We start from the raw sequence: 25,693 nt of genomic DNA on the forward strand, positions 1-25,693 counted from the left end.
CAAATAATTTTAGTACATGAATGCCTGAATTCGTATACTTTGCACAAGGAGTTTCCAGCTGACACATGTGCTATAAATTTTCAATTAAAAAATACTATTTCTATTGCCATGTATATATGAGCAAGTTCATAAGAGTCGCTCTGTTTCATTTCTATTTCTTGATCTACTTCTACATTATCAGCACATGCTGCTGGGGAGACTGAAAGAGCCAGTGTAACCCCAGTGGGACCATGTCAATTACCTGTTGTTTCTCCACTGCCTGACACATGCTAGGCACCAGTAAAGAAACACCAGAATGACTAAACGAATAACTGAATATTTGGATAAGTTTGTTTCTAAAATATCTAGACATACATTATACACAGAGGATATGTTCCCTAAACTTTTATCTAAACATGACTCTAAGAAAAAAATACCTATGATTTTATAATTACTCAAAATGTAAAATTCACATTTTGAGTAATTATAAAATTACAAAATTTTTATTTATAAATTCACAAAATTCACATTTTGTAAAATGTAAAAGCGATATATTTATTACTCATGACCAACACAGATTTACAGAATGTTTCTCATTTCCCACCTCTCCCAGAAAACTAATTCCTTTCTTCTCTGGTCATAAGTTGGATTTATTTCCATAAAATTGTCTTTAAAATCCCTCCAATCTGCAAAATTATTCTTTTATTAAAATATCTATCTACCCCAAACTGATTGTCTTGACATGGCCTAAATTAAATATGGTAAATGCATTTCATTCCTCTCTCTGTCACATTTTCCAAAGGCTGTGCCCAATGCCATTTTACTGATTTTCTGAATAGAAAATTTTTACTTTACACACTGGTCTGTTGTCAAATTATGTTGCCCCCTACTCTATATTATATCTTTAAAATATTTTATTGCTTTTACCTATTCTTTGGTTTTCAATTCATTCAAGCATCTACACTTGGAATGAAATTGCTTGGTCACAAATAATATCTTACTAGCCATGAATATGTTCTTTCACTTGTGGTTGCTACATTTTCCTTTATGTAACATAGGGAATATCATGGTTGATGTGTATTCCATATGATTGATAACACACTGCAAGGTACATGGAAACTGCCTGATAAATGGCATCTCTTAACATTTTTACTATTAAGGTTCTGCCTTGATCCAAACCCTCCCAAAGACCACAGTCCTATCCCTGAACTATAGCACTGTAACCATATCACCACTGCTAGGTCTCCCTAATATCACTTAGATTTATTAATTAACATCACTGGATGTACCCTAGACAACAGGTTGTGGTCCATGTGTCCACTGGATACTTCCTGAAGCTGACTGACATACCTCCTTTCTGCTGATATTCCACCACCCTGAACTTTTCCTACTGTTCGTTTCTAGGACATCCTCAAGTTGCCTGTTGTGCCTCAGCCTTGTTTATAGGTTGGTCCTCATAATTTTCCATCTGGTAGATTCCACTGTCTAATGAGCCCCAATGAGTGGCAGTTATGCAAATATTCAAACAGTGACCATTATTCTAAAGATATACTTAACCTCTTTTGTTATTCAAATACTAATGAATATACTTAATGATATATTTTATTGAATATTGTCTTTTATATTATAAATGTGCTTTTGGTTGAACTTCATTTCTAAATTGAAGGAATGTGCTTCAAGTATTTGCTAGGTATAAGGTCCTATGCCAGGTACTGTGGTGTAACACACTTTGTTAAACAGCTGCTGTTCTGAGAGGGCTTATATACAAATCGCACAACACCTACATGCTCATAATTGTATATGATAAACATAACGTTTTGATGATGACAAAGGTAACATTTCCTGGTTGTTATTATTATATTTTGAGTTGGACTCACTCTGTCACCTAGGCTGGAGTGCAGTAGCACGCTCATAGCCACCCTGGTGTTGACCTACTAGGCTCTGGTGACCTTCCGCCTCAGCCTTCCAAGTAGCCAGAACTATAGGCACGCGCTAACATGCTCGGGTAATTCTTTGATTTACTGTAGAGCCGAGGTCTCACTATGTTGCCTAGGCTGTTCTTGAACCCACGGGCTCAGGCAATCTTCTCGCCTTGGCCCCTCAAAGTGCTCGAATTACAGGCATGAATCACTGTGCCTGGCCTGTTTTTGTCCCCCCTCTCACTGATGTGGACCCATTAAACTATGTGCTTTTGTATATGAATTAACATATGAATTGAGATATGGAAACAAATACATGGTATAGAAATAATAAGGACAACTTTTTGTTTAAAGCCTGGTAATAAGAAATTTCAGCAGTTGATCTCCTTTTCCATTGTACTATATTGGTAAATAAGCTTTTATAAGCAATACATTTATCAGATACACTGTGAGTATAAAAGGCACAAAATAAGGCCAGGGATTCAGCACACGCATGCTGTGCGTAAATCGCCTCTAATGCACAGTTTGGACTATGTTAGCATGTTTATGAAATGGTCTACTAAAGCAAGCACTGGGAGCCAAACTCAACTGAAGTCTATCCAAGTCAGAAATCTGACATAAACTAGGACAATTATAAAAATTATAACAGGCTCTCTCAAAAATTCATTTCTGTCCTTTTCCAAAATCAGAATAAGAATGGAGAGCCAAAATGTCTTTCCCCCTTGAAAGAAATCTGATGAGTAACACAGCAGGCTTCTTTTGGTAGTAAGCCTCCCTAAAAATCACCTGCATGAGTTTTTAATTAGTGACTTTAGCTCATATGTCAGAAAACATATATTTTTCTCCACAGCCCATGTTCTAGGCTCTCTGCCATCTTTGATTAAAGTTCAGTCCTTGAAAAGCTCAGCTGAGTTCTGACACTTATAGAATTCCCATATTATGATTCCACAAAATATAACTTAAATTTCATGGAGAATTCACATTTTTCATGCTTGGCTTTTAGAGTAAACTTATTGTTATGTAACAGAGAACAAGATGTTTCAAATAATCAATTTACTAAATAAAGCAACTGACAAAATAGCACAAATAAGTGCATGTCCACATATGTTCACTTAAAAGAAAAGTAGTACTGTGTATTCTGAGAGGTATCAAAAGGGGCCTCTGTATATGGCTAGTAAGGAATTTTTAGGTGATTGCAAAAGACGTGAATTTTGAAAGAAACATCGTGTTTTTCCTTTATCCTAATGAGTAAATGTTGTAAGCACTAGAAGATAGACACAATCCTATTTTGGTTCTTCAAAAGAAAATGCCCTTAACCATGTCTTTGCTTTTGATATATAAAGCTCTCATAATTAACTGAAATCAAAAAGAGATTCCAGAAAACTAAAGCAATGTTTTGCTTACAAATCACATCTCTAGATAATGGGTTTAGAGACATACTCTTCTAGAACACTGACTGAAAACTGTGGCTTTACAATTTAGCATAACTAGAGAATTTTGCATGTGAGAAACAGTCTAGGTCCTCCCACTGATACACACAATTTTAGACTTCTATATTAACCTTTGCCACCTTTGTCCTAATGCTGAAAAATACTGAGGTTGCAAACAAAGAATTGCTCACATTTGCTATTTCACTTATCTAGTAGTTTTCTTTCATTTAAATTTCTAGGCCTCATTATTTCTCTGAAATTCCACAAATAAAAGTAGAATGCTGAGATAATAGGACAGAAAATTTATGAAAAAGTACTCTTTGTGAACTATCTCATGTCTGAATGATCTAAAAATTATATGCTAACACTTAGTTGGCTAAATACTCAACCTTCCTCCTTACCTTCCTCCACTACAGAGACCGGAAGAGCTAGGTGTTTGCTTTCTCAGCCTGCTGGCATCTACAGTTAGGCATATGACATGGCTCTGGCCGATGCAACCTAAAAGTCTACTGGTAGACTTCTGGAAAAGCATTTGTTTTCTTTATTAAAAAAAAACAACCAAAAACAACAGCAGATATATCTAGCACAACCTCATTATCCTCTTCTTCCCTGTCTTGAACTTGAATGTGATACTTTAAGTTGCAGCAGTAATGTCAGAACTATGAAGGCACAAACCAACATTTTTAAGGCAGAAAGACAGAAGGAGCCTGGGTTTTTATGATACTGGGGGACTGCTGCACTGTCCTTGTATTAACATTTCCTTTCTCCAGACTTTAAGATGATTGCTTTTGTGAATTAGAAAAAAACAGATCTAAAAATTTCTTGCCTTCCAGAGTATCAGAAGCTGAGTGAAGGCTTAAAAGTATTGGTAGGCATTCCAATGAAATTATAAATATACGAGCACAAATATATATTTGCTACATAAATATTATTTGATGATAAAATATTTTACTTTTTATCCCACCTGTATTTTTAAAAAGCAGTAGTATCTGGGCCCTTAGGAACATAAATAAGAAAGAAGCAAGACGCCTCAGTGTCCTCAGAATTTCTAGGACTACTGTTAAGGCAAAGAGAATGCCAGATTTCAAAATGGGGTTCTTTAACACCCAATCACTCAGACTAAAAGGCTACTTAATAACTTTATCTAGCCAGGCATGGTGGCACATGCCTGTAGTTCCAGCTACTTGGAAGGCTGAGGTGGAAGGATTGCCTGAGCCCAGCAGGTCGAGGATGCGGTGGCCATGAGTGTGCCACTGCACTCCAGCCTGGGTGACAGAGTGAGATTTCAACTCAAAAAACAAAACCCAATAAAAACAAAACAAAAAACTTTATCTTTACTCACTTTAACATATTGATGAGTATATATGCATTATTAGGTGTATATAGTAGGATATAAAATAATGTTTAATCAATGCCCATAGAACAATTTTAGAGCGAAGAGATCATCAGCCCCACTGAAAGTCACATTAAATGCTATATTCACTCTTAGGAGAAAAGAAACATAACCATCTATTTATTGGTAATGTTAGGAAACTATTTCCTTCTGGATAAATCAGGATTTATGTTTCAAGTGTGTATTAGAGAAGAAATGAATACGGGACATTGTGGTGGGAGAAAGTGCCCGAGTAATGTGTTGGAATCAGGCCACATAACTTTATTGCTTAAATTTTCGCCTTTATAGGCATAATTGCAGCTGAACAGTCATTAGGAACTGTGTGGTGGCTTATCTTCTCCAGCGGCATTACTCACCTTCAGGTCCCGATGGACTACGCCCATCTGATGGCAGTGTAGCACAGCCTCCAGGATCTGCTGAATGCAATGACTGCATGCAAACACCAGGGGGCGTGTGTTAGTTCCAAGCTTACACTCACTGTCTGTATACCCTCAGAGAGACTGGGTTCAAGTGCAGAGCTAGCAGACAACTGGGGTTGTACTGTACCACTGTCAGTCATGTGAACATATTGCTCAAGTAGAGTGACTACTACCTCAGAACAATCAAGATCTTGCCAGATGTGAGCCAGAATGTGGATCTACTGGTTCTAGAAAATTCCGTCTTGAAAGTATTTCCCTTCATTCAGGAGCTCATTTCCTGGTTATAAACTCTTCCAGGAAATGAACTGGAACACAAATATAATCTTTATGCTGTTATGTGCTACCTCCAATCTATGCACAAAAACTACTTTCCTATTCACTCTCGTTTTTCCAGTGTTGTTCTGAAAGCTGCCATATTAGCAGTCAAGGCACCATTAAGGTTAAATTAGGATACGTAATGAATTTTTGATAAATCATTAACTTCCCATGTTTTAATTTAGCTGGCAATTATTATCTCTTGCCTAAGGGTTCGTTAGACTCAAATGGAGCAATGCGTAACCAGTTGTTCTGCTACAGCAACCCGTGGTCTCAGAACAGAAGTGGTGTTTAAATCTACAGGCAGACATACATCACAGGCCAAGTATGTCTCCAGGCAAATGCTAGACAATTCAAGAAAGCCTGCCCCCAACCGCCTTCAGTAGGTTAGTGCTTGGAAACTTAATAGGTTGTGTTCTTAATGTGGTCCTTCTCTTTTTGTTGTGATGTATATGTAGCCTGTAGATAAGCAAACTGAAAGAGGCATCATGCATTATCATTTCACCATTTACTCATTTTAGAAAAAAGCTGAGAAAGGGAACCATTTTAAATATCCACCCTCTGCCCTTACCCCATAAAAAACAAAACAAAACTCCTTTGATTCAGATTTATGGACTCCATATACTGACCTTCAAGTCCCTGTGAACTATGCCATTTAGGTGACAATGATTTACACTTTCTAGAATCTGCTGTATACAATGACTGCAAAGATACAAGGGCAGAATGGAAGGGAGAACGTTTTAAAGGCACATAATCACATTGAATATGAAATAAAATGAAACTTCAAACGAAACAAAAAATTTATTTACTTTTTAGCTTTACACTTTAATAAATAATGCTGAATAAAGCTAATTCTGGTTCTAACAAAAATGACATCCAACACAGAATTTGTGACATGATCAGACAAAACAATTTGAGCTGTGTTTTTTTCACTGTAAGTCTATAAATTAAGTCATATGTACAAAGAAGTTGAAATTTCAAACATTTATAAAGAAAAAAATATATAAATGATTCCTGTAATGTTCTGGGAAAATTCTTCAGAGATATAAAATTTCCAGGAATTTCTTGTATACATCTAAACTGTTTAAAATCTGAGGTCACAATTAAACATAGGTGTTGAAACAACAGGGTAAACACAGATGAAGTGGCAGGTGAAACACAGGTCAAAAAAAAAAGGAAGGACACATTTACCATTTTGACTCAGAAGTGTTGCTTTTTGTAGAGTATATAATAGGAAAACTGATGCAAATCTCCAATAACAGAGGGAGAATTTAAAGTAAACCCATACATAAAATAAACCCCTCTTTAGCAAAATACTCTGGGGAAGGGGTAGGGAGCTTACAAAAAAATAAGTAAATGCAATTTTAAAGTCCCCTGGAGCATTGGTAGTTGCTAAAACCATTTCCATACATTTCAGTGAAAGAAAACTTTTGCTTATTATTATGTCAAAATGCACATTTAATGCTATTCCTATTAAAGGCTCACTGATGTCGAATATACTACTAATTAAATTAGAGAGCAGATATCTTTGATCGGCACCTACAAGGTCCCAAGAGCTGTCGTTCAACATACAATTATGTAAAATGTATCACACTGATGAATTTTGTACATTTCACTGTGCAGTTCAAATGTATGTACAGAACTACATTTACTCACTGAAAGACTAAGCAAACATTTTCATAAGGACACTTTTAACCATTTACTGTACAAAAAAATATTACTCTATAGGAATTCTTAAAAAGCAATCATCATCTGATTTATTACAATGTAAATATCAAAACGTTTGATCATGCCTGTGATTTTCTAGCTCTCACTCTCTTGACAATATCACTAAAAGAGCCTCATAATGAGTTGGACACTTTGGGAAGCCGATGAGAGAGGACTGCTTGAGCCCAGGAGTTTGAGACCAGCCTAGGCAACATAGCAAGACACTGCCTCTCCAAAAAAATATTTAAAAATTAGCTGGGTGTGGTGGTGCATGCCTATAGTCCCAGCTCCTCAGGAGGCTGAGCTGGAGGATCGCCTGAGCACAGATGGTCAAGGCTGCCATGAGCTGTGATTTTGCAATTGCGCTTCAGCCTGGGTGAGAGAATGAGAACTCAACCACAGACTAAAAAAAAAAGGGCCTCATATGACTACATAGCTTATCTGAGTGTTTGCCATCATTTTTAAACCACAGGACTCTTCCTTCTACAATAATGTTCACTTTGTATTACTTTTTAGAAATATTTGTCTTATTCTTCTGAAACCACAAATATACGTTTTTGGGCCTAGGGAATAACAGAAAATACACTATATATTAATAAGGATAATGGATTCAATTCTTAAATTCTTGAGGACTAGTAAGAAAGACTTTGGCTGGGCACAGAGGCTCAAGCCTGTAATCCCAGCACTTTGGGAGACCGAAGTGAGAGGAGAGCCTGAGCCCACGGATTCGAGACCAGTCTAGGCAACTTGGCGAGAACTTATCTCTACAATAAATGAAAAAATTAGCCGGGCATGGTAGTGCCTGCCTGTAGTCCTGGTTACTTGGAAGGCTGAGGTGGAAAGATCACTGGAGCCCAAAAGGTCAAAACTGGGGTGATCATGAGCTTGCCATTGCACTCCAGCCTGGGTAATGGAGTGAGAGACTCCAATTCAAAAAAAAAGAAAGACTTTAACAAATCTTTTTATGCTTGCAGCAAGGAAGAGAATCTTTCTTCTCTTTGTTTTTCTGTGGGACTTATCCTAAAAAAATTCTGTCATTAATTCTTAAACTTAATATATAAGCATGCAAATTTAAATGATCCAACCCAGAGAGTATATCCTATTATCTACAGAGCTCTTTAACGATGAAAATAGTCTATTTTAATTTCCCCCCAATTTTGAAAGGCAAAATTAATGAAATTCCCTAACTTGTTAACTACCTTGATTAAAATTATTACTCTCTCTAGGCAAGTGGGCAAATTGCTACTTCCAGGGATGCTCTGAGGTCCCCTTTGGGAACCAAATGTAAGGATTCTGGGAACAATGATTCATTCATGGTAGTATAAGTGACACACTACTTTCTATTTGACTTTGGCCATACAAAATTCCATCAAAACATTAGAGAGTAGTCGTATACTGATAGATTCACAGAATACCATACATAGTAGCATTAAACCAAGAAGAAAAATTTGAAATTTAGAAGTGAGCAGGCATAAGCATGTATAATTTGGAGGGAATGGAAACCTCAATATCAGCTGGATATCTGTTGAATGTCAGACTATGGTGGGACTAGCAAGCTTTGGGAAGCTTTGAAATACTAGAGGATGGGGGCAGAGTTAATAACCGAATTTTCATAATATCTCATTTACATGGCTTATAAGGAGCTAATCATCCTTGATCAGATTTTTCAAAATAAATGACAGTTACAGAATATATATATATAAGAAATGCAAAGGAAAATTAATACCATGGAATCCGAGTAATGTCTAAGTCAGTGGCTAATGTTACTTTACTCCAAAAATGTTGCCTTTGGGTAGCCTAGGAAGTTTCAAATTAAAATAATTACTTTTCAAGTCAGGATTCCAAGGGTTTTAATGAAATTTCCAAAGAATTAGATAACTAATAATAGTGCTTTAGGAAGGCCACTGAGGCTTTTTTCAGTCTGTTTTTGTTTTCTGACTGGATACTTATTGTTCAGTAAAACTTACTGCGTTGATAGAAATGTTTTATATCTGGTCTGGTCAACTGGTAGTCACTGGCCACTTGTGGCTATTAAGCAGGTAGAATGTGGCTAGCCCAACTGAGAATCGAATTTTTAATTGTATTTCATTGTAATTAATAGAAATTGAAATAGCTGCACATGACTAGTGGCTATCCATGGGCAGCCTAAAATCTGTGTAGGAACTAGAAGACCTCAATCTTTGATCTCTGATCTTTGCTAAAAAATATATTGCTTTAGTATACGTCATTCCAATTAGGTGGATTTCTTTTTTGGTTTGTTTTTAATAAATATGTACTCTATAGATACTAGATAAAATTAAGTTTAGACCAGATTCATAGGGATTTTTCCCCTAAAAAACATTTTAGAGATCCTTCAAAGAGAGAACTATCAATTTAAAAGAACTCATCATGAGAAGAAATCCAAGATGGTATTATGTCATGATACATTTGTAAAGAAATATATCCAGGCAACCCCCTGGATCCACTCCTGTTCTGGGAACTTTTCTGTCCTCTTAATAAATTCTGCTTTCTCAAAAAAGAAAAAAAGAAAAGAAAAGAAAAAAAAGAAAAATATCCAACATGTGTTATTTGAATGGTGAGTCTTGTATCTTGTCCAGGACAAGTCACTTACCTGGCATCAGCTTCACTATAATATTCTCTTGCCACTATGTCTTCAAACAGTTCACCTCCAGTAACTCTGTGAAGACACACAACATAATCACATTCAAAAGACGAAAAACGTAGGTGTTAATAGGTTTGCAACTGTATTCATACAGAAATTTTTTTTAGATTATTTTTAAAATTATCAAAACAAAGTATTTTAAAACATCATGAGACTTTTTGTTAAGTCAAATGTCCATCACTCTAAACATTTTCCATCTTTTCAATTTGTCTTTGTATCAGTAGATCCTGAGGTCACAATCCTCTGTGTATAATGAATATATTCAGCGATACTGTTTAAAGAAATTGGCTTTTATAAAAGTTTTTACTTCAGTTCACCAAATATTGATATCAGACAAAATTCAGAGGACAGTGTAGAAACTTCTTCTGAACAAAAGTAGATGGCACACATCATGGCTGTTGAGTATGAGTCTGCAGGCTGCATCTCTCTGTGTGTCTTTTCAATTTTTATGTGTGTGTATCCTTAAACGTATGTTTTCCCCTTGCAAACACATACATAAAAATACATGCTTTTCTCACAAAAGTGGGATCATACACAATATGTAAATAATTAAGCTAATTGCCTTTTTCAGTTTAAATTAAATCATGGACACCATTTCACATCAGAACCATTTTTCCCTATTTAACATAACATAGTAATGAATAGTGATATACATGTGTGTATGTGCATGTGCACACAAGTGTATTTGCATATTTGAGGGTGTTTCTACAAGATAAAATTTTTGAATGAAAAAAAAATCCACAGTTAAAAACTTTGTTAGGAAGACAGGGCAAATTGCCTTCCAGAATGATTGTACCCCTAACATTGTCAAGGTGCCCACAGGTCCAAGTCATTACTAATAATAGTTATTATCAATAAAGAAAAATATCTAATTGCAAAGAAAAGTCATCTTATGTTAAATTTCTTGAATATTAGTGAGGTGGACAATTTCCTCATATATTTTTCAAACATTTCTTCTTCTGTTATGACCTGACTTCATTTTAAAAGGAAATTTCATCTTTGGGGCTTAACCTTATAAGAGCTAACATTTACTGAGTGCTTACAATGTGCTGCACAATGTACTAAGCACTATAGTAACTCATAAATCCTCACAATTACCCTCTAAGGTAGGTTTATCATTAGCCCAGTTTATTGATGAGCAAACGGAGGCCCAGAGAAGTTAGGTAACTTGCCCAAGATCACACAGGCTTTGTGGACAGGTAGGCCATTCACTTTACAGCCCGTGCTCTCCACCACTCCACCGTGCAGTTTTTCTAATAATTACACTGCCAACCCTTCTAGTTTAGAAGGTATGAGTCATTGGGAAAAGTATTAAGTGACACAGGCATAAAGCTCTGTGTATGAACACTATAGCATGAGACAAAATGACTCTAATGTGATTTTTCTTTTTGTTCACTTGTTTGCTTTAAGTTCTGAAACATCATCAAATGGCAGCATGTCCCAGAGAACACCAGTTACTAGTCTCGTTTCGACTCTCTCTTCTTAAAAAGAAAATATGGGATATAAAAAAAAAAAAGAAAATTTGTCTGAATATTTGTGCAACTTCTCTCAATTATATTCTGGAAACTTAAAAGTCCTTTAATGTCAGTCATTATTTCCAGTCCTATTATTTTTACATAGAAAATGTGTACCTAAATCATATAAGGCTTCACATAGGCTTGTTCTAAAAAAACATAGGCACGTGTCCATGTAATTTCATTTAATAGCATAGCTGTTTTTTCCAATTAGAGTCTATAATAATAATGTAATTACACAATGGTCTTAGATCTAAGTTGCAAAAATAACAAAAGAGAGAAAAAGTACTTTCAATGAACCCATCGTTGTCCCTATAATGATGGTAAGGGTTTTATGAGATTTCTTTCTTTGAATGTGATTAATGTAAAAATATAAATTGACATATATTCATATTTATCTTTGTTTTGGACCATAAGTACCTAGAAAACCTGCATATATTATAAACAGTTTTAGATAGTTAAAGTGTTGAATAAATATTGATCAAAGTCCATTGTTATTAATAAGATCGCTGCTGTTTACAATAGCTTCTTAAACATATTGTTTGCTCCCTGAGAACTGTCAAATCCTGGATCACCGGGACCTCGACTTATTTCATTTACTTTAAGTCTGAACTTTACGGGAACTTAAAAAGAAAAACAATCATGCGCACACCAGAGTTTTGCTACAGTGCAATAGGTTTTATTTCCGAAGGGTTTGTATTTAAAGGAGAATATTAGAGTCAGTGGAACTAGCATGACGGTAGTTTTCAATTAGTTATAATGGCTTTAAATAAACCTAAGGGTGTAGAGTTTTACGTTGAGTTTCATATTACATAGTTAACCATCACTGACAACATTCTCTCTCATTTTCCGGCATCCATTCATCCCATTATTTAAAAAATCCTTATGCAAATGATACCATTTTATCATTTTTGCTATATGTATGATAAATGTCTGAAAAGGAAAAGATTAAAGCTATAATTGAATTTGCTGCTTTAAAGAGAAGCTAATGAATTTTCTAACTTTAACATATTTCTATACTTACATTATTGTTTAATGGAGCACAAGATTAAGCAGTAGTTATTGAATATTTTTGAAAATTTTTGGTATGCTATATGAAATTTCATATAATGCCACAAACTAAATCATTCTCATGAATAAAACTGTTAGATTAAATAACTAATTAAAGATTTTGTGAATAAATTGCTGTCAGAGTTCTGCTACATGAAATATATCAATTACAGACTTGAAGCATTAATTACCACTTATGAATCTCAAGAACCTTAGGGCTTACAGAATACAAGAACTATGAAAAGATAAAACTCCACATATCAGAAAGATACATATTTTTGTGTTGTTGCTATTGTTATTTATAGTGATGTTGATTCACACTGTATTACCCTGCATAATGAATTGTTCTTTTGTTTCTAGTTCATGTGTTTGTGACATAACAGAAATGGTCAAAAGTAGTTTCACGTTTATTCAAGTTTATTTATCTTGAATAAAACATTTATAAAATGTCATGAGTAATACAGCTTTGACAATGAGGCTTAGCAGCTGGTAAAGTCTAAGACTGGACTTTTAAAAATAAAATGGTGCTGTGGTTACCCAAGAAATAGCACCAACTTGTAGATTAGAACCAGTGCCCAAAGGGCTGGAGAGAGCCAGCAACCTCAGGTGGGAGCTGAGTTGCAAAACAGGAACCAACCATAGGGCCCAGCTAGTGAGGAGGAAATCTTGCCAGGGAAGGACTGAGAATATCTCCTGGGAAAAGAAGAAATCCTCCTGGAAGATATGTGTAAAGCTGGGAGGGAAAAAATCCAGTGAGCTGGGACCACCAGGCCTGAAATCCAAGGCTCTGACTAGATGTATCAGGGGCTCATTAAGCAGTTAAACAAAGAATCACCACAATCAGATATTTGTCAAAAAAGATATCTTACACTGCCTTGCATTTGGGTGACTGGTATGTCTTTGTCTAATGAGGAAGACAGAAGTTGTAAGGATGACACATCTATGTCACCTGCATGGTACTCAGCACACAGCCTTTCATTTGTTGAACCATAAAAATAACAGCAAATAGTCACTGAATGCTTACCATGTATACAATGAACTGAGTATTTGTGCCCCTCTCCCCAAACACATATGTTGGAATCCTAACCCCCAAAATGATGGTATTAGGAGGTGGTGGCCTCTGGGAGGTAATTAAGTCATGAGAGTGGAACCCTCATAAATGAAATTAGTGACCTTATCAAAGGAACCCAAGAGTTCTTTCCCCTCTTTCTCCATGTGGGGATAGATAAAATGAAAAGTCATCAGTCTGCAACCCAGAAGAGTGCCTCATCAGAACCAGGCCATGCTGCTACTCTGATCTTGGTCTTTCAACCTCCAGTACTGTGAAAAATAAATGCTTGTTGTTCAAGCCCCCTCAGGCTATGGTATTCTGTGATGCTACCTGAAGAGACAATATGCCACAGCCAAGAACATTTCTAAGTGCTCTAGAGACTATAACACAACAACCCTATGAAGTAAATACTAGTAGTGCTATTTCCATTTTACAGATAAGTAAACTGAAGTAATGGAGATTAAGGACTTTTCCCAAGAATACACAGTACAAAAAAGAAAAAGGGCTTGTTTTTTCTAGTCTGTGCTGCCCTAATAGCTTGCCTCTGGACACAATTTGAAAAGTAGGAGAAGAGTAAGTCAAGGGTCTAGATAGCCCAAAGGACCATGCAAAAAAACTAGGAAGAATATGGGCATAAAGAAATTCCCGCTTTTATGGTCTTTAATCATCTGATTGAAGTCAGACTTTTTGACTGCTCGTGAGGTTAGTAGTCATTGATAAGAGTGAAGTCATTGATAAGAGTGAAGTCATTGATAAGAGTGAAGTGGATCAGAGTTCATTCACAGGAGTGTTACTGGCTTTCTTGGCTGAACAATCCATCACTATGTGCATGGGGCAAGACTGTCAGCACCAGGCCCTATACTAGGTGTCATCTACAGAACCTTGTTAGTGTGGCAATTAGTGTGCCAATCCCATCATTCCTGTCACCTCAGTGGTTCCCTAAGGATCCATGAGAGAACCATTGAGCTAAGGGAACAAAGACTATGGGGATACAATGAAAACTGTAGGTCTCCTTAGCACCACACTCTAGGATGAAAAGTAAATCAAGCCAACCACTGGTGTAAGGGTCTGTCAGGCAGAGAATATGAATGATGGAATATTGTATCTTCAGCACTTCACACAGTGTCTAGCACACAGAAGGAGCTTAATAGATGTTTGCTAAGTGAATAAATGATTAAATAATTAAATGAGCAAAGGAAACTAGATGCATCAATTCACAATTTTTTGGTTTGACTATTTAAGCTTAAATCTGAGGTTGAAGAGGCCTAACCACTTTTCTTTTTTTTTAATCTTCTGATCTCGAATTGACAAACACCAGGTGGAAGACGTCAAACAAACGACTATTGCACAACATGTATCAGTGAACCTGCAATGCATGTTGGTGACTGTTTCTCATGTTACCACAAGTGAGAAACATGTAAAATATAAAATTTGATTTTTGGGGGTTATAAATAAGTTCCTCAATGTCCACAATTCCAATATAAGTCAAATATCATTACAATCTATAGTTCCAACATGATGCTATTTAATATGAAGTGGTTTGTTTTTCACTGTTTGGTTAAAAGGTGCAGTTGAGTTGCTGGTAGGTGATCCGCAAGATGTCTCTGAGTGCAAAGAGTTAGTAACTTGCAATCATTAAGTTATATATATATTTGGCCCTCCTGCCTCAGCCCCAGCCTCCCGAGTAGCTGGGATGACAAAGTACTTGCCACCACATCTGGGGTTTTTTGTTTTTCCTGTAGAATCATGGTCTCGCTATGTTGCCTAGGCTGGTCTTGAACTCCTGGCCTCAAGCGATCCCCCTGCCTTGACCTCTCAAAGCACTAGGGTTACAGGTATGAGCCACTACACCTGGCCCATGTTTTTAAAAGAGTACAAAAATCCACCTGATTAGAGACAATTTTGTGTACATGGAAAGATTATGTATTAATGATTGAAATTCAGTAAGCCTATCAGAGGTATTATTGTATAAAAGATAAATTAAAATCTCAACACCTATGTTACCTCTTGTCATTCACTAGACTAAGTTAGAAGCAATATAATGTAGGCATGATTTTTTTTATTTGTATGTTAAAATCATTGCCATTTAAATTATTTCTTGTATTATTATAATTTTGCTCATATTTTGCTACTTATTATGTTTGGGTATTCCTTAGAGAAAAATTATAATCACTCAAAAAATATATCTGCCATTAGCCCTCTGATGTATGTTACTAACCAAGTATCATCCCCTGATAAGCTATATATCATTACTCTTTTACATGTATTGAAACAGCCTAGGAATCCTACTGGGGTTAGGCTGAATCTTCCTATAAAAGTAAGTGTTCACTGATAATGCCCAGGCAATGCCTTTGATTAAAATTATTAACACAGTTAAATTTTGCTTAGCAAGTTAACTGGGTTGAAACAGTTTCTGTATCTCAGCAAAAAGCTGGCATTAGTCACTAGAAAATTGAGCTTTTATTTAACCACAAAATGTGTATATCATGTTATAAAGCAGCAAAGCTACTGTACATGATGGGTAAATTTGTACCCCAAAGTTCAGATTCAAGTATATTTCTAACAATACTCCAGAGAGAATATTGGAATAAAGATGACAGATGTTGAAGCTACTGATTTGTTGATATATCCCTTTAAAACAGCAGGTTTTCCAGATTCTGAAACATTGGGGGTTTACAAGACGTCAGACATAAGGGGATTCTACAATTCATCAGTCTTGAAGAGCCAGGAGATCAACAGACCTTCCGCTGGAGAGGACATATTGTTGATCCCCATGGATGTGTAACTGTTTAAAAAGGAAAGGATCAAGCTCTATATGGCTGCAAGCTTGTCCACTTTGCTTGCTGTTTTGAGAAGCTGGGGATACCAGAAGAGGGCCTGACAGGTTCTCCAGATGGAGACTCATTTGTTGGCACAGATTTTTTTTGCTGCTAATACAAATAACTTCATGAAGAGTTGAACTTGTTACCTACAGGCTAGAATCATTTATATACAAATGCTACAAATGTTACTGAACTTTAACCCTCATACTTATGAGGCTTGCCCATGCCAACAGACAGGGATACAAAGAACTGAGTTGTAAGTTCTATCACCAAGCATCTGGTCTAGTGGAGAAAAAAGAAACATAAATCAAAAATTATGTTCCTGTGGAACATGCTTTAACTAAAGCATAGGTCTATTTTTAAAGCCAGAAATTGTAAGGCCTGGCAAATCCTAGACTAGGGAATCATCTTATTTACAGAGGAAGTAGGTGTGCCTGTAAGTGCAAAAGTTTCAGCCAACACTCATCTTTTTGGCATGATGAGAGGAAGAAAAATTAGCACAAAATGGGACATATGTGGACTCTCTGTGTGTGGACTCACTGATGAATAAACAGTAAGTAACATCCACACTGGAGCAATACACCAGTTGATGCCCAATGCCAGCTGGGAAGCCTGGGTGTCCTGTCACATCTCGTCACTTATTGCAGTTTATAAAGAATTCTTGCTACTTCCTCCACTTTCTATGCTTTCACAGAAGGCTCCAGATCACTGCAATATAGATTCAGGAAGTTATAATATACAAAGGACATGCAAGAAATGAAGAGTGAATAATAAATTCACAAAGGCTAAGAGAAAAGAAAGGAGAAAATAAAAAATTATTTCTGGGAGTGAGAGAAACTTCCACAGAGGAGGTGCTGCTCCAAGAGGACCTTACAGAAATGAGGAAGAAATGTGGATAGTAACACGCAGGCAGAAATGGGGGTTCAACTGGAGAGAGGGGAGGAAAAGGGGAGAATTGGAAGCAGAAACCTCAATCTCTTATTTGGCCCATATCTTTCCTCTTATTCCTCACAATACTCAGGATATATCTTATTACTAAAGGAACTTGCGGAGGCTAGCTTCTCCCAAATGCACTCAGCTTCCTATAATCTACCAACTGCTTCCAGGTATGCTCTAGTGACTGCTCTTACACAGGAAACTAGTAGCTCATTTCTAGTCTCACAATATCTCCCCATTTAACTGAATGAAGGCTTAAGTCAATCTAGATTTTTTGGTTTGTTTTTCGTTTTTTTTTGAGTTGGAGTCTCACTCTGTCACCCAGGCTAAAGTACAGTGGCAAGCTCCTGGCCACTGCAGCCTTGAACTGTTAGGCTCAGGTGATCCTTCCACCTCAGTCTTCCAAGTAGCTGGAACTACAGGCATGTGCCACCATTCCTGGCTAATTTTTTGGTTTATTGTAGAGATGAGGTCTCGTCAAGTTGCCCAGGCTAGTTTTGAACCCATGGGCTCAGGCAATCCTCTCACCTTGGCCTTCCAAAATGCTGGGATTATAGGCATGAGCCACTGCTCCTGGCCAAGCTAGATTTTTTAAAAAGATAATGCCGGATTAATTTTCACACAGGCTTAGAAAAACAAAGCTTCCTGAGGGGATGCCGAGAGTAGTAATCTCTTTTTAAAAAACACTGAGAGTTAGTACTGGTTTTATTCCTAACCTTTAAATTTAACCAAGAGCAAATAAGTGATTTAGTAATTGTTTCTAGTTTTAGCATTCAATCTTCACAAGTTTACCATGCTTCAGCTTGAGTAGTCTGTTGCCAATGTACTATACATAACAAAGAACAACAGACTGCTTTTTTACAGGGTCTCTGCAATATTAACGAATGGTTTATTGCACTCATGAATGCATATGAGAGGGACTCTCCCCCAAAAACAGAATTATTGTTTTGCTCACTGGCCCCTTGTAGTACAGGCTTCCACCAACAAGTAAGCGTTTTAGGAAACCACTGGCATCAGTGTACCAGCTAGTGTTGTAGAGGCTGCGTTCAGCTTCAGTGAATTTTTTTTTTTTTTAGATTCTTTCAACATGTTTGCCCATTTCATGATGGATGATTTATTTATGAGTGCACCTGCCTACACTGTGTTAGGTGTTCAAGCAGTTTTTGGCCCAAAATGGCATGAACCCATGCTCAACTCAACCTATTCACCTGATCTTGCCCCAGGAACTTTTGTTTGTTTGTTTCCTCAACAGGAAATGTTTTGCCTATGCAGAAGAGGTAAAACAAAAAAACTGGATTTTGTTTATAAAAGATTGTGTATTCACTCTCACATGTTTAAAATTCAGTCAACATACATGCTCACTTAGCAAACGTAAAAAAAATAGCCGCATTTGCCTTGTCAATTTTTAGTGACTTTTTATTAGACATAAGATTTTCAATAGATTTTTTTAAAAAGTAAGCATCACAGCATAGCTACAGTAATACAGTTTAATTAGAAAAGAGAAGGGTAGTCTGAAGAGCCATATTTCTGAATTATGGAACAATTTTCTCAGGAAGAAAAACTATATTTCTTTTAAATAAAAGGTAATAGAGCCTTGTTTGACTTCTTTACTAATGAGAAATTCTGCCAGGGATTCATTAAGAAATGGCCAAGCATTAGCATGCCACACGCAAATTGCCATGTTAAGTACTTATTTGAAATCTTTTTTTGTTCGCCTTAACATATTGCCTACCTAGAATAGAAAGATTGACCTTTCCAAGATCATTCAAATTGTCAATTTACAAATTATTCATTTATTTACATATTTGTATGTTATTTGTACCAACTTCTTCAAGGAATTTTATTCAGGGTAATATGTAAAAGGAGTAACATCTATACTTAATTGCTGCTTACAAAGAACTACACAATCTTATGTTGCCTTCATTTTGTATTATTCTAATAGCTTAGTAAGAGAAAATGTGCTTGAATGTAATAATTGCTTGCTGAATCAAAAAATATTATTTGTTGCTTGCTTATTATGTGTAAGCCACTGTGCTAGGCAACTAATTTACTGAATCTTGGTTTAATCATCTGGTTCAGTAAGTTGTTGTTGTAGTTGTTTTTTAATAGACTATTAGGTTCTCAAAAATATACAGCTTTATTTAATTTGATTCATTATTGCAGAACTACAAACTCTTTATTCACAGTGAGTAGTGGTTTTATCACCATTAAACAATAAGACAGTATGATATTTAGTCATGTACTTAAAATGTATTTTTACATAAATATTAAACACTGTATTTGTAGGTATCACTAACGGCAACTTACCACTGGAATACAGATGTTGAGTTACTACAATGCAAATCAGATTGCACATGATGTCAGATGGAAAGCATACAAAGACACTCTGGATCTGGGTGTTTATGGTCTAATGTGTGGGTTTTCTTTCACTGAAAGCTTTATTTCACCTTGTTTCTCACAGACGCCTCCCTTCTGGTTCTTGAATTTTCTTCCCCCTCTCCTAGCCTTATTCCTACAGGGAAGGGAGTGTTGTGGAAATCCTGAGCCAGTTTGATGGACTCTAAGAAGGACATGCTAGAATGTTTCAGTGTCCTGGATAGACTGGTAGACGATGCTATCCTGTAGATCTCTAAAGTTGGAGAAGGAAAGGTGATTCTCTTGGGATCCGTGGGGAAGAGGTGGTGGCAGAATTCTATTTCCTTGATCACTTAGAAGCCATTTGTTTAGCTCCATTTTTCTAGTCTGGAGTATATCTATATTCAACTCTTTATTGCGTCAAGAACAGTAAGAATAAGCAACCTCAGCACAGTATCACATCCCCCCTTCAAATATACTTAATATCAACTTTTATGTTTTGCTTAAGCAATTGTTAGCATTGGCAGTCTTTGCGAAAAGGAGGAGAGAAAAATTTAATGAAAAATATTACAAACTGTGATAGTGTTGAAGTAAGCTAATCTAGAATTTAAAAAATCCTCATGGAATCTAAGAAGTAGAGACTCATGCCAATAACTAAGCTTCTTTAAACTCCCATTTGTAACTGTTAAATATCTACTTTTCCACTTATAAAATGTTCCTATATTAAGAATTCTTTAACCTGGAACAATTTTACTAGATTCATTTGCATATATGTGCTTAAAGTGCAATTGCAAGGCATCAGTGACCTCTTCCTCAAAGAGCTAACACTGATTGGCCAGAGTATAAAGTTTCAGTCCTTACCTTGACATACATTGAATTTCTACTCCCTGGCACTACTTATTAAGCTCTCCAGCTTTCAAATTCCACATAAATTGCCTGGGACTTTGGTTAGTTGCATATTTCTCCATGTATTTTTAATGCAATTCCTTGCCAGTAGTGACTAGGCAATCTTGATTTTGCTTTCCTTGAGCTTAAACATTCTTTAAGAAAGAACCCATATTTCCTCTAGAAATCCTTCCCTGAAATCCATCTACTGTGCTCTCTTAGCATACTGTGCTTGTGTGATTTAAATTTCACATGACACTGAGACCATCTGCTTGCATAACTACATCCCTTATTAAACTTCAAGACAATGAAAGACAAGAACCATGTTGTACTCATTTTTTGTATCCCCTGAGCCTAACATGTGGGCCTAACACACCGTCTGAGTCACATTTGTAGCTCAATAAACATCAGTTGAATTAAACAGTATGTGAAATAGAAGATGCAAATATGTAATCAGTTAAAACAGAAAAGTGAAGCTACGAATTTTTATTAATATTTTCCTTTAAAGGGGGAGTTTAGATTTTTAGCCTTCCAGTAATTTGTACACTATTCTTTTAACAATTATATACTAAGAGTCTATATATTAGGCCTTATGTTACATGAGGAATGTGATATTCTTTAAAAAAAAAAACTAGAAAATACATAATATAAGAGAGGATATCATCAGATATAACAAATATCCATGTAATACATAAAAGGGTACCCATTCAAATTTTTCAAAGCATAAATGCTTGGCTAATACTACAAATAAGTCAGTTAAAACATCACATGAAAGCAGTTAAGACAGTTAAAGACTCTTCAAAAAAAAAAGACTTTTAACTACAGGATGAGGTCAATCACTAATCAGACCAAAAATATCTTGCCTTAAGGTCACTACTGCAGACAAATCTATGATTTGAAATGTTTTCAGTCAGTACCGTAGTGTACTGGTTTGAACTCATCTGTGCAAGACAAGATGTCATAGATCATGACCTTTGCCACCCAGATGACAGATTCACCTCAGTTTGAGGTTCATTTCAATTCTGGGAATGTTGAAATGTGGAACAAAGATGGAAATGTAGAATCTTCTCTGAACTCAAGAGTCTGGCTTCCTACAGAACAGAGTAAAATTTAGCAGAAGCTAGTAATGAGCTCAGATTCACCTTTGGAAGGTTTTGTTGTATTTTTTGACAATCTGAAATATCAATCAGAATTTCTATATATTTTTCTCATTGTAGAATGTTTTAACTTCTATTAGTTTGTTCTGTGAAGTTATTACCTTTTCCTTCCAATATTATCTTTACTTCCTACACAGAACAGGAGCAATTCAGGATAAAGAGGAGAAGTGAAGTCACTCCCTTTTTCCCAAGGGAAAAGTAGCTAAAGAAGTCATCTCATGACAATGAATCAGCTCTAGCAATTCTGGCCCAGTGAAGGAAGCAGGAATCACTTTCCTTTTAAAACCCATGTTCTTTCCTAAATCTCTGAATGTCCAACATTCTTCACACATTTGCACTATATGCAGGATTCAGTCATTTTTAAAAGTCCAATTTACCTTATGAAGGTGAAATACAAGTTTTTCCCCTCTTTACTGCCCTCACCCATACCCAAATCACTACCATTTTTTTCTTTGACTCCTGCAATACCCATTTCCCCACTTCCATTCTGCCTTCCTATAATCCCTTACCACACTGCAGAAAGAGAGAGCTTTGTAAAATGAAATCGGATTATTTCATTCCCATCTTTAAACCCCTAACGCCTTCCCGAAGCACGCAGTATAGCATGGAAATTCCTTTCCTGGCCTACAAGGCCTTTTGAGCTCTGGCCCATACCTATCTCATGCACGATTTTATAGTCCCACACCCTAGTGCTTGTGGCATTTTGTGCCACACTGACCTTCGCTCTGCTCCTTGCTAGGGATCTCTTTCTTAGAGTTGTACTCGTTCTCTCTGGGTAGAATCTCTACTTCCAGAGTTTCTCTATTTTAGGTTTTTGTGCCTGACACCTCATAGTATTCTCTTTAAATTAGCCATCAGTTCCTAATCACTCACCAAACATCATGGTTTTCTTCATAGCACTAGAACTAAAATTATCTGGCTGAAATAACTTGCTCACTTAGTATCTATCTCCTTGTCCCCCAGCCATTACAATTTCTGTTCTGTCCTGTACATCACTGTATTCCCAGGGTGTGGCAGAGAACATACACATAGCAGGCATGCAAGAAATATCTAGTGACTGAACTAGCTAATGAATAATCACATACACTGACATTAAGATCAAACCATCAGAAAGGTAGACTAGAGTCAAGGAATGAACATTATACATGTGCAGACCCAGAACAAACTACTGAGATTTTTAGATCCTATATCTATTATTCTGTGATAAAGAAGAAAATCTCAGACCCCCAAGTAAAACTTTGTATTTCTAAATTTTACAATCCTAATAAAACTGTATATAGACTCCAACTTAAAAAAAAAAAAGAAAGAAACAAAACAAAACAAAACAACCCAATAACTTTATATTAAACTATAAGATCTATAAATAGAATAAATCCATAATGTGTGTTCAGGTGTCTCGATTTTTTTTATGGACAAGTAATACTTTTTAAACTATGGTAAAATACATGTAACATGAAATTTATTCTTTCAACAATTTTTTTTTTTTTTTTTAGTTGGAGTCTCACTCTGTCGCCTAGACTGGAGTGCAGTGGCCACTGCCCGCCACCGCAGCCTCGACCTGCTGGGCTCCGGCGATCCTTCCGCCTCAGCCTTCCGAGTAGCCGGAATTACAGGCGTACACTACCACGCCCGGCTGATTTTTTGATTTATTGTAGAGATGAGGTCTCGCTGCCCAGGCGGGTCTCGAACCCGTGGGCTCAGGCAATCCACTCATCTCAGCCTCCCAAAGGCGCGGGATTACAGGCTGAGCCACCGAGCCCGGCTTCTTTCAACAATTTTTAAGTGCACAGTTTGATGGCATTAAGTACATCCATAATGTTGTGTGACTATTTCCAGAATACTTGATTATCCAAACAGAACACTGTGCTCATTAAAAAAACAGTCATCCATTTATCCCTTCTCTCCATCTTCTGGTAACCTCTACCCTACTTTTTGTCCCTATGAGTTTGCCTGTTCTAAATGCTTCATATAAATAGAGCCATACAATATTTGCCCTTTAGTGTCTGCTTCTTTCACTTAGTATGATGCTTTCAAGGTTCATGTTGTGGCATATGTCGGACTTTCATTCCTATTTAAGGCTGATTAATATGTCATTGCATGTGTATGCCACAGTTTGTTTATTCATTCATCTTGGTGATGGACATTTGGGTTGTCTCCACCTTTTAAAGGTTGTTGTGAATAATGCTGCCATAAATCAGAGTATAAATATCTGTCTGAGTCCTTGTTTTCAATTCTTTTTGGTATATACTGATAAGTTAAATTGCTAGATCATATACAAATTCTATGTTTAACTATGTGAGGAATTATCAAACTGCTTTTCATAGTGACTGGTCTTTTACATTCCTGCTAGCAACATACAAGGGTTTCAGTTTCTACATATCTCTGCCAACACTTGTTATTTTTGTTTTTTGTTTTGTTTTTATAATAGTAATTTTAATGGATATGAAATGGTATTTCACGGAGGTTTGATATGCATTTCCCTAATAATTATTAATGCTGAATTTGTTTTTGTGTGCTTATTGGCTGTTTGTATATCTTCTTTGAAGAAATGTCTATTCAAAACCTTTACTATTTTTTTTTTTTTTTAGTCAGGTTTTTACTCTGTTGCCCAGGCTGAAGTGCAGTGGTATTTTCACAGCTCACCACATTCTTGATTGCCTGGGCTCAGACGATCCTCCCACCTCAGTGCGTGCCACCATGCCCAGCTAATTTTTTGATTTTTTATACAGACCAAGTCTCACTATGTTGCCTGGGCTGGTCTTGAATGCCTGGACTCAAACAATCTTTTTGATTCAGCCTCTCAAAATGCTAAGATTACAGGCATGAGCCACTGTGGCTGGACTTTTCCCCCATTTTTTATTTGAGTTCTCCTTTTTGTTGTTGTTGAGTTAGATGTGCTCTTTATTCTGGATATTAATCCTTAATCAGATGTATTATTTGCAAATATTTTTTCCTATTCTGTGATTAACTTTTTACTCTCTTAATAATATCCTTTGATATACAAATGTTTTAATTTTGATGAGAGAGGTCCATTTTTTTCCTTTTGTGGTTTTCTGTCATATCCAAGAAATTTGTTGGTAAATCCAATGTCATGAAGATTCACTTCTATATGTTTTTCTAAGAATTTTATAGTTTTATCTCTTACATTTAGGTTTTTTATTAATTCCGAGTTAATATTTTTACATTGAAGTAAGGATCCAACTTCACTATTTTACATGACATATCCAATTTTGTTCTAATAATTTTGGTATAATGTAGGAAAATGGCTGAAAGGACCACATGCAAGTTGTGTGTGTTGCTAGAGAGCAATTAAAAGTGCATTCAAAATTTGCTTTAGACATAGACTACTATAAAATAAAACAATACACCTGTTACCAGAATTGTAAGTAATTCACTTTTAAATATCTCACACAATAATTTGAGAGAATTGGTCAATATTTAATCTAAATCATTATAGTACAAAACCCTCTCCAAAGGTCAGAATTCATACATTCTACTCTTTCTAGGATAATATGTCTACAGAAAATGTTAAAATAGCCTTTAAACTACTGTAGTTTTAAAAAATAAATTTGTAGCAATAATAAAATACAAATGTATAAACAGATTCCCCAAATTATAAGTACTTTATAATGAAATTTCTATTGTTTTTTCTTTATGGTGAATATAATCTAGATAAACTAGTTAAGAATGAAGTTCTACCAGTAAATAAATGCAGTGAAGTTGCAAGATACAAAATCAACATACAAAAATCAATAGCATTTCTATACACTAACAATAAACTATTTAAAAAATAAAAAGGTTCATTCATAATAGTTATGAAAAAATCCTAAATAAATTTAAGCAAAGAGATGAAAGATCTATATACTCAATACTATAAAACATTAATAAAAGAAGTTGAAGAAGACACAAACAAATGGAAATCTATTCAGTTAAAGAATTAATGTTGTTAAAATGACCATACTGTCCAAAATGATCTACAAATTGAGTGCAATCCCTATCAAAATTCCAATAAAATTTTCACAGAAATAGAAAAACAATCCTAAAATTTTATGGAACCACAAAAGACCCCAAATGACCAAAGCAATCTTGAACAAATAGA

General features: G+C 35.8%; 1 protein-coding gene across 9 annotated transcripts in view; it reads right to left on the reverse strand.

The window, feature by feature from the left end:
* The window catches only part of CAMK2D (calcium/calmodulin dependent protein kinase II delta), a 323,725-nt gene that overhangs the window by 80,791 nt on the left and 217,241 nt on the right, over nt 1-25,693 (reverse strand). For 6 of the 9 annotated variants that reach the window (XM_021706083.1, XM_008072333.2, XM_021706082.1 and 3 more), the window contains exons 5-6: nt 9,774-9,839; nt 6,085-6,157 (exon numbers count right to left, since the gene is read on the reverse strand). In XM_021706083.1, the coding sequence (XP_021561758.1) occupies nt 6,085-6,157; nt 9,774-9,839 (139 nt within the window). Of the gene's footprint in view, nt 1-5,077; nt 5,151-6,084; nt 6,158-9,773; nt 9,840-25,693 lie in introns of all 9 variants that reach the window. The other 3 variants (XM_008072334.2, XM_008072337.2, XM_008072331.2) reach the window with 1 other exon arrangement.

The sequence above is a fragment of the Carlito syrichta genome, unplaced genomic scaffold, assembly GCF_000164805.1.
Source record: "Carlito syrichta isolate Samal-C Ts95f unplaced genomic scaffold, Tarsius_syrichta-2.0.1 Scaffold315125, whole genome shotgun sequence".
Taxonomy (NCBI): Eukaryota; Metazoa; Chordata; class Mammalia; order Primates; family Tarsiidae; genus Carlito; species Carlito syrichta.